At 46.6% G+C, this 10,470-nt stretch overlaps 1 protein-coding gene across 8 annotated transcripts in view; it reads left to right on the plus strand.

Moving 5' to 3' along the window:
• FBRSL1 (fibrosin like 1) overlaps window positions 1-8,256 on the plus strand; it is a 456,102-nt gene extending 447,846 nt beyond the window's left edge. For 7 of the 8 annotated variants that reach the window (XM_039332294.1, XM_039332296.1, XM_039332295.1 and 4 more), the window contains 3 exons: window positions 1,302-1,385; window positions 4,691-4,919; window positions 5,990-8,256. In XM_039332294.1, coding sequence (XP_039188228.1) covers window positions 1,302-1,385; window positions 4,691-4,919; window positions 5,990-7,226 — 1,550 coding nt within the window. In that variant the 3' untranslated portion in view covers window positions 7,227-8,256. The remainder of the gene's footprint in view (window positions 1-1,301; window positions 1,386-4,690; window positions 4,920-5,989) is intronic. The other variant, XM_039332300.1, reaches the window with a different exon arrangement.
• The last annotated feature ends 2,214 nt before the right edge of the window (window positions 8,257-10,470 follow it).

Raw genomic sequence — 10,470 nt, forward strand, 5'->3', positions numbered from 1 at the left:
ATTCACAGACTTTCATCAGGCGCGCAACCCCGGCCCTAACCATCTGGATTGGCTTTAAATGAAGCTTAGGAGAGTCATCCTTCTGGCCTAATTAAATTATTAATCGGTCTATTCCCGGAGAGAACCGGGTCTTCATTTTCACAAGTGCCAATTTGTTATTTGGAGCCGGTCAAGCGAGGCTACGCTCATGAGCAAGAATTGGAGCTTCAGCCGTGACTCCCCATCGCACACCTGTGCGGGTCTTGTTTGTGCTGCCGAAACCAGTCGAATTTTGCTCTTTGGGATCAAAGGGTTTTTAGTAGATTCTGAGCCTCCAAATGCAGATCAAACTTAAAAGTGATAGAGACAAGGTAGGCGCTACAAGGATCCGATTTTAATTCAAGAATGTGGTTTCAAGGTGATGCCGCTGTCCTTTGCCACCCGCAAATGTCATTTCTAGATTCGGTTCAGTTCTTGCTCCTGGGACCCACAATATGTAATTTAACCAAGACAACCAAGAAGGGGGCCAGGGGGAGAGAGAAGGAATCATTTAGTGACCGTTCAAAGCTACAGGTGTTTCACACCTGCAACCGTTGCAGCATCCCCGTGGTCACGTGATCAAAATTCAGACCCTTGGCGACTGACTCATATTTACGACGGTTGCAGTATCTTGGGGTCACGTATTTCTCCCCCCCCCCCCTTTTTGCAACCTTCTGACCAGCAAACCTTAATGGAGAAACCAGATTCACTTTCAAACCAGCCACTTTACCGGCTTCGCAGCCGCAGTGATTTGCTTCGCAGCTGCGTCGAGAAAGGTCGTAAAATGGGGCAAAAGTCACTTAGCAACTGTCTCGCTTGGCAGGAGAAATTTTGAGCTACAGTTGTGACTGTAGGTTGAGGGCGACGCGCATCTGAAATGTCCCAATTGTGCTCCTCCTGGTGGGTCCTCCATAACACGTCCCACCAGCAACCAGTTTCCAGCTTCTTGTTTTGCTCTTGCAAATCTGAGCTGCTCAGATTTCAGTTCAGGAGCTGCCTTTAGTCATCCCGGCCTCAAACATTTGCTCTTCTCCTGGCAGGCTTAACTCCAGCACCTGTTAGCAAGTCCTCCGATCCGCTCTCCGTTTTCAACCCGTTGAGAATGTCCTGCGCAAAGGGCCCGCGGGGAGAAGGATTAGCTGAAAGCCCGGCCTAATCCCACTTGGATTCAAACCATGAAATAAACAAAGAAATAAACAAGGGGGCGGGTAGGAAAAGGGGGTAGATTTAGTCTTCCAGCATTCTTGGCTAAATGCCGGCTAAAACCCTGTTTGCCTTTCCAGATCCGTTTAGCAGGTCAAGCACCTTCAGCGGCCTTGGAAACTTAAGCAGCAATGCCTTTGGCGGATTAGGCAGTCATACTTTGAGTAAGTACGGATGGGGTCCTGCAGACTAGCCTCTTTCCCAGAGAAGACCCATGTTCCTGTCAAAAGCAGCCGGTGGCCATTTGTTTGAAGCAAGGCAAGCTTCTCAGAACATCCCCCAAAGAAAGGACCGAGGCTACAAATATGCCGAGTTTTCGTAGGGGACTTTCCGTAATTGATGTCCCAGATCCACCAGGAGTGGTGACTTCAGCTCACCTTCCATAGAAAAGGGGGAGCCCAGCAAATTAACCATGAACCTCCCCATTAACCATCCTTTGGGGGCGGGGTGTCTCGAGTCCAAGGTTTGAGGAAGTAGCTTCAGTGGGTTCTTCAGGATCTACCGTTTGGCAAGAAAAGCTTTGAGAAGATATCAGGAAAATCCCAAAGGTGTTTTTTCAAGAGGCAACTGGACTTTCTTGATTTTTCTTGGAAGACGTTTCGCTTCTCATCCCAGAAGCTTCTTCAGTTCATGAACTGAATAAGTTCTCATCCAAGAACCGGAGAAGCCAAAAAAGTCTAGTTGCCTCTTGAAAAAACACCTTTGGGACAACCATGGCCTGGAAGATTGAGACTCTCCGTAGACACATTAGGCAGATGCCCATAGCACCCATTGAATGGCATCACTATTGAAGTAAGAGGACATAAGACATTGCCTTGGGACAGGGTCAACCTTAGGGACTGTCTGCTTCCAGTCACTTCTACCTGTCCAGTCTGGTCCAGTAGGATGGACATACTCCATTCCCCTGAGCCAAGGAAGGTTGGCTGGTGGGCACCAGAAGTGTGTCTCTTCTGAGACCTAGACTGCGCTCTGGAACATCCTTCCTCTTGAGATTAGGATGGCCCCAACCCTGTTTGGCCTTTTGGAAGGTTTTTGAAGACCTGTTTATGTGCCCAGGCCTGGAGTCCCGAATGCATGAATGTTCCCGTTACCTGGTGACAATGATACCAATAGATTGTAATATTTCTTGGCTGCTGTTTGTATTTAATTTCTTTGTGTGTCATGTTCTCACTGTTTTTATTATTGATCGCTACCTGGACTCATTGGTTTGAGATACGCAACTATACAAATTGAATGAATGAATGAATGAGTGAGTGAATGAATGAATGAAAAAAGATAGATAGATAGATAGATAGATAGATAGATAGATAGATAGATAGATAGATAGATAGATAGATAGATAGATAGATAGATAGATAGATAGCAGAGAGAGAAATATGTATGATAGCTAATGGATGATTGGGATAGATAGACAGACAGACAGACAGACAGATAACAACCTTGGAGGTCTTCTAATCCAACACCTCTCTCTCTCTCTCTGTATGTGTGTGTGTGTCTGAAGTACAAGCAAAGAACCTGCATGTTATAACTATTTTCAAGCAATCATAGAATTGCAGGCATATTAGATTGGATCAATTCTGTAGTTTCGGTCAAGGCAATAGTCTCTCTCGATTCCATTTTGGAGGTTGGGGGGGAACCTGGATGATCACCCCGATATTTTGGACTGTCCTTGCTGTTGAGCACGCTGAGCTGCCGAGACCTGTTCCTTCATTGGATTGAGCTTTCTGAAAAAGAAGACCCGTTGGAGTGAGATTGATTAGGAAGGGGGCTGATATCTGAAGGACATCTCATTGCCCAGCAGAGGTCTGCAGCCAGGATCTAGTGATCCCATGATAGACATGTGAACGTAGAAAAGCTTGAGCTTTACTCTCTCACCTTTTCCAGCATAACGTATGCAAGCATGCGCAAAATGTACGATGGGGGAAGACAGAACACGCCAGGAAACACTGGAACGTTCTGGTTTTTTCCTTCAGACCACGCGGTCCTGGCTGATGGAAAGGTGTCCCAGCCATCCTTCGTATTCCTGAGTGGTTCACGTGGTCCTTGGGAAATAACTGCATGTCCTGATTGTTGTATCCAGAAAAGAAAAGCTAAACATAGACTGGCACTCTTGAATTCCACTCGGGCACAAGTAGGGGGCTGTTCCAGTGTTCTTATGTCTTCCAAAAATAGCCTGGAGGTCATTAGCCTCATGAGATGTTACAAGGGTTTCCTTAACTAGGCCCAGCTTTCTGGAGAGAAGGCCAGCTGGGTTGAGGCTCATAACACTAGAAAAAGAAGTCACTTGGAAGTGGTGAACTTTTTTGGAAGGAAAGTTAGTGTAACCAAAGAGACACCGGAGCACACGTTGCAATTTTTGTTGAGACCGGAACACTGTCTTAATTTGCAAAAGCATCTAGTTTATTCTGTAGACCCAGGGAAAAAAAAAAAGAGCACATGCCACAAAGCCCATCATCTGTCCATTCTTGGAGGTCCTGTCACGAATGCAAAAGACATCAAGTCGATAATGTTCTCCTTCAAGGAAGCTACATCACCTTCCTCAACATCTTGAGGTGCAGTGAGACAGGAACTCCCCAAATTGTTCATTGACCAGTTCAGTACCCTGTTCCTGTTAGGGATTTGGGAACGGCATTTTCACCACAAACTAGGGCAACGCCAGGCTCGGTGGCCAGCAGAATTATGAGTACCGATAAAAGAGTGTCTTTGTAGCTCAGGGTTCAACCGTAGGGTCCTTGATGCTCTCTGAGCTTGGTGGTCTTCTTGCAGAGGTTTCATGACCCAATTAGGTAACATTCTCAATGCTAGAAGGGAATGGAACAGAGAGCAAACCCCACCCCCTTCTAGCACTGATGATATTACCTAATTGGGTCATGAAACGTCTGCAAGAACAGAAGCAAGCTCAGAGAGCACCAAGGACTCCACAGAATTCTGCGTTGCTGATTGAACCAGGAGAGAGAGACGCGCGTTGGAGATCTGAATTATTCTACTTCGGCTCAGCCTATTCATAGCTCAATCAAAGATCTCAATCACCGCTTTATCTGCTAGGCAGCTGATCCTGTGTAATGAGTGGCATTCTCACAATAAGCATTGGGAGGAGTCACAATAGGCCCAGTTTAGCTCCAGATGTCACAGCGGGGCGCAGCGTGATTTTGAGATTCACCTGGAATTTTTTAGACCAAATGGCCTCATTACCTCCAAACAGTTATTCAGATTTCAAGGGTTTTCTTTGCCTGCCGTAACTTTCAATGGCTCCTTTTCAGTCCACCGAGCTGATTCACCATTGCTGTTTCCTGGGGTCGTGTTTCTGCCCCTCCCTTTCTCTTTTTTCCAGACCTAAAAAAGATAAAGGTGCTTTAAAATAATTGGCCTTTTTTTTTTTCTTTGCAAAAGCCAGTATCGGACTAAATGTCCTTTCATGTGCAACCGGGGGGGCATCCAGGAGCTAACGCAATCTGTCTCCGTTTCCCAGGTCACAGCAGCCTCTTTGCTCACAAAGATGGACCGGCAGTCCAGGGCTTCAGCAGCCCCCACGAGCCCTGGAACCGGCTGCACCGGACGCCACCCTCTTTTCCCACACCGCCTCAGTGGCCCAAGCCAGGCGACTCCGAGCGCAGTTCCTCCGTGACGAATCATGACAGGGACCGAGACATTGAAAAGAGGGATCTTTCCTCAAGTAAAGAAGAGAGAGAGAAGGAGAGGTAAGAGAGAGAGGGGGATGCCTTGCTGAAAAGCCATGGTGCTTTCAGGACGTTTGCAAAACTGGACTGGTGTACCTGGTTTGGGGGTCTAGTGTGTTGTGGGAACTCACCCTGTACCTACTTACTTCTTCCCTCCCTCCCTCCCTCCCTCCTTCTCTGTCTACCTTCCTTCCTTTTCTTCTCTCTCTTCCTCCCTCCCTTCTAATCTCTCCATCTTCCATCTCTTCTATTCTCCTCTCCTCTCTTCTTCCTTTCTCCCTTTTCTCTCCACCTTCCTCTTCTCCTCTTTTCTCTCTCCCCTCCCTCCCTACTTCTCTGTCTACCTTCCTTCTCTTCTCTCTCTTCTTCCCTCCCTCCCTTTCTTCTAATCTCTCCATCTTCCTTCTCTTCTCTCCTCTCCTCTCCTCTCTTCTTCCTTTCTCCCTTTTCTCTCCAGCTTCCTCTTCTCCTCTTTTCTCCTCCTCTCTCCCCTCCCTCCCTACTTCTCTGTCTACCTTCCTTCTCTTCTCTCTTCCTCCCTCCCTTTCTTCTAATCTCTCCATCTTCCTTCTCTTATCTCCTTTCCTCTCTTCTTCCTTTCTCCCTTTTCTCTCTCCACCTTCCTCTTCTCTTTTCTCCTCATCTCTCCTCTCCCTCCTTCTCTGTCTACCTTTCTTCCTTCTCTTCTCTCTTCTTCCTTCCCTCCGTTTCTTCCACTCTCTCCATCTTCTTTCTCTTCTCTCCTCTCCTCTCTTCTTCCTTTCTCCCTTTTCTCTCCAGCTTCCTCTTCTCCTCTTTTCTCCTCCTCTCTCCCTTCCCTCCCTCCCTCCCTCCCTTCCTTCCTTCCTCTCTTTTTTTTCATGCTGTCCATCTCGCTACTAAAGCAACTTAGCCTGGGGTGTGAATCCATCCACCACATTAGTGTTAATAATAATAAGATGTCACCTAAGGTGAAATTTTTTGGGTCACACACGGCATATACATACTTAATATATGTATGTAATTGGTAAACCAGTTTTATCCATGCTGTTGAATTATAATGTGAAATGGTTACATGTGACCCTAATAGATTCAAATCTCTCTCCCTCCAGGGATCTTCTGGATAAAAGTAGGCACTCGAACCGTTCCTCGCCCGCTTCCGCACCCGTGACTCACCAGATCAGTAACCTCATCCGTAGCAACAGCCAGGCTGCAAGCGATTCTATCCGGCAAGTTGCCCTCCTCGACCGAGACAGATCGAAAGATCTGGAGAGAGAGATTCCTGACCGGCTCAGAGATCCTCCTCCGGTGGCAGACCAGAAGATCAAAGAAAGCCGCTCCCCTGTGAAGGAACCTCCAAGCCATGAAAAGAGATCCCTGGAGGACAACACCAAGCCGGTAATCCAGTCGGTCTCTCCATACAGCAAACCTGCCTTGAGCGAAAGCTTGAAACTCAGCAACCTGATGAACAAGGACGTGGAGAGAAAGCCAGAGCTTCTGACGGACCTCCAGAAGATCAAGAACGACATCAAAGTCAAAGAAGAGCGTAAAGAGGAAGGTGACGTCTTGGTTGTGAGTTCAGAATCTTCACAGCATCCGAGAGGCACCGAGCACCCACCACCCCCTTCTTTGCACGGGTTACCCCTGCCCCACACCATGGCCACCACCATGCCCATCTCCATGGGCAGCGTCCATCAGATGAACACCATGAACGTTCTGGAACGTAGCCGGATGATGACCCCGCTCATGAGCATGAACTCGCTCACGGGACGGGAGAGGCTACCCCACCCAGGGTTCTCCTGGGACCCCATGAGGGACCCCTTGCGCGACGCCTACCGGAGCTTAGACCTCCACCGCCGGATGGACTTCCAGCTCCGAGCAGATCCCATCCATAGGTTTCCCACCACTTCGGGATTTTACGATCACGAGCGCTCCTACCGAGACCGCGAGCCTCACGACTACAACCACGAGAACCTTCTGGAAGCCCGCCGGGAACAGGAGCGGCTCCGGCAAGCGGAAGAGAGGGAGAGGTTGCACTTACGGGAAGAACTCGAGCGTGCCAGAATGCACCACTTGCACACGTCCCCCATCGAAAGCCACCTGGCCCACATGCCTTCCTTCATGTCTCACCTCAGCAGCATGCATTACCCCAGACTCAGCCCTTCGGCCGCCATGCACAACGGGATTTTGAACAGGAACCCGCCCACCGCCGCGCTCAGCGCCCCGCCCCCATTGGTCCCAGCTAGTAGTACGAGACCCTCCTCCCCCCGTCGGACTACGCCACTCACGAACCCGGAATCCCGGGATTATTCCCCTTCTAAAAATCCCAAAGAAGTCGAAGCACGATAATTCCTGGCCCCCCCACCTACCTGCAGGATGAATTTTTTTTTCCAAACTCACCTGTGAAATACAGGAGGACGGGGGGAAGCACCCACCCACCCATATTTTGTTTTGTTTTGTTTTTAAAATGCACTGCTGTAAACTTTTTTTTACAACTGTAAAAATTTGTAGAAATGAAGCACAGTTGCAAAAGCGATGGAGGGGAGGGGACTGGGGGAGGCGTGGAAGGGGGCGTCCGAGGTTAAAAATCTTCTGACTGCACGGTTGCTGGAAAAAAACATGGAAATTTTAATATATAGGTCTTGATTTTTTTTTCTTGTTTCCTGGTTTTATTTTTTTCTCCCTCTTTGCTTCTGTGCTGAGTTAAACTATTATCAGGTTTTTGTGTGTATGTATACATATATATATATATGTGTGTGTGTGTGTGTGTATGTATATATATATACATATATATATATATATATATATATATATATATATATATACACACACATACATATATATATATACATATATATATTGCCCCAAATGCCAGGAACATTTTTAATGAATGTATTGTTTTTTTTAAAAAAAAATTGTGCTTTTTGTTCACACACACACACACACACACACAAAGAAAAGAAAAAAAAGTTTTGTTTCTAGTTTAAATTTTGTGGCCTCAGATCCTTAAGTAAAAAAAAACAAAAAAAACCATCCAGGGTTTCTTAAAAGTATTATTTATGGAGATAACTGTAATTTCATACAGTCCACTGTGAGGTTCCTGAATTAAGGCCACGGTTTCTCTGGTACTTTGAAATTGAAGTTACAGATATATATATATATTAAAAAAATAATTAATAATAATAATAATTAATAATAATGTACAAAAACTGTTTTGTTTTTTGCCTTATATTATGGAGAAAAATTAGAATTTTTTTTTTGACTTCTTGTTTTAAAAACAGCAACAGAAGAAAGCAACATGTAAATATTCTGTTAATATAAATGTACACCAATATTGAATTCTTAACATAGGTAGACTTTATAAAAAAAAAAACGGTTTCTAGAACCACTCTCTGGTTATTGGTTAACGTTATTCCAACTCAACCCTCTTCAGTGTCTCTAGGGGGGAAAAAAAGAATTACTGATACAAATGCAATGTAAGCATTCATTAGAGTGTATAATCTAATTGTATACATTTCTTGCGTATGCGAGAATCTTGGAAGCAGTCTTATTAATACAGGTAATCCTTGGCTCCTGGGGAGGAAAGCTATGGCAAATCTAGACAGCATACTAAAAAGCAGAGACATCACCCTGCCAACAAAAGTGCAAATAGTCAAGGCCATGGTTTTTCCCAGTGGCAATGTATGGCTGTGAAAGTTGGACCATAAGAAAGGCTGAGCGTCAAAGAATGGAGGCCTTTGAACTCTGGTGCTGGAGAAGACTCCTGTGAGTCCCCTGGACTGCAAGGCCATCAAACCGGTCAGTCCTAGAGGAGATCAACCCCGACTGCTCTTTAGAAGGAAGGCCAGATCCTGAAGTTGAAACTCAAGTACTTTGGCCACCTAACGAGAAGGAAGGACTGACTGGAGAAGAGCCTAACGCTGGGAAAGATGGAGGCAAGAGAAGAAGGGGACGACAGAGAATGAGATGGCTGGATGGAGTCACTGAAGCAGTAGGCGTGAGATTAAATGAACTCCAGAAGATGGTAAAGGACAGGAAGGCCTGGAGGAACGTTGTCCATGGGGTCGCGATGGGTTGGACACGACTTCTCAACTAACAACAACAACACTCCTTGGCTAGGTAACATCATCAGTGATAGAAGGGAGTGAGGTTTGTGGAGAAGAGGAGGAAGACTACGGGGCTCTTGGTCCTCTCTGACCTTGATTGTTATCTTGCAGACGTTTCGTGACCAAACTAGGTAACGTCATCAGTGCTAGAATGGAGTCATGTTTTCAAAATGAAGGAGGACTGTGATGTCCTTGGTGCTGTCTGAGCTTGGCTGTTTTCTTACAGACATTGCATGACCCGATCAGAGAACATCATCAGTGCTATCAGATTAACCCCACTCCCTTCTAGCACTGATGATGTTACCTAGTTGAGTCATGAAATGTCTGCAAGAAAGCAGCCAAGCCCAGAGAGCACCAAGGAGCCCACACAGACAGATGTTTTGTGCAGAAATCTTTCAACTGGCTGGTCGGGCAGAAAAACTGGGAAGCCACGATTGAGTTTCTGCCCCAAACAGCTCTACCTACAGCTGGAACAGAGAGACAAATCATAACCATTTAGCTCCGTGTACGGTACCTACCCTGGGTAGAGTAACAGATGCAAACTTTCTGAATTCAGTGTCACAAGCCACTCCACCCCACCAAGCTTGATAAAGAGTCCACAGCAGGCTACATGAGATTCAGTTGGTCTTCCTCAAGTTTTCCTTGGTGCTTTTTGTTGAATTCCTCTGGAATTATCTTCTCTAGAAGCAGCGAATTTCAGGAGCAGACTGGACTCTCCATGCAAATGTACCCCAACATCTCAATGGCTAGTTGGAGATTTTATGGACTGTGGTTGCATTGCATTGATGATGGATGGGTTCATTTCTCCCATGGTCCATCGGCGTTTGATGCTAAGCAGGGAGAAGACATCAATTTTCCCTTTGCAGGGTCTAGCAACTTTGGGATCTTGGGCTAAAGAAGTTGTCTGTGATTCAGCTCCACCGGCAAGATCACTGACCCAACCTTTGTGTTTTGGTGTGTGATTTTTCTACCGAAGACACCCGAGGAGTGAACCAAAAGCTGTAGCAATTTGCTGTTTTATCTGTCAAGTCACTACAGAGGTCCCCAACCTTTTGAGCAGCAGGGACCAGTTCCGTGGAGAGAGGTTTTTTCCCACGGACCGGAGGGTGCGTGGTTTTGTGTGCTGCCTGCATCTCACGGATGGGGCTTTGCTTGTTTGTGCAGACCGGTTGCTGGCATGCCGTGGCCTGGTACTGATCCACGGCCCGGGGCTTGGGGTCCCATGGTCTAGTCCAGGGGTAGGCAACCTTGGCTCTTGTATGATTTGTGGACTTCAACTCCCAGAATTCCTGAGCCAGCCATGCTGAGGGGAAAGGGAGAGGTTTCCAAACTGAGCCATGCTGGCTCAGGAATTCTGGGAGTTGAAGTCTACCGGTCATCAAAGAGCCAAGGTTGCCTACCCCTGGATTAGTCAATCTCCTCTCCTGTTTTTTCTTTTTTTTTTTCTGGTATTTGTTTTTTCTTCCTTGACCCATTTCAAACATCCT

The sequence above is a fragment of the Crotalus tigris genome, unplaced genomic scaffold (assembly GCF_016545835.1).
Source record: "Crotalus tigris isolate CLP2741 ecotype Arizona unplaced genomic scaffold, ASM1654583v1 scf7180000024461.2689607, whole genome shotgun sequence".
NCBI lineage: Eukaryota > Metazoa > Chordata > Lepidosauria > Squamata > Viperidae > Crotalus > Crotalus tigris.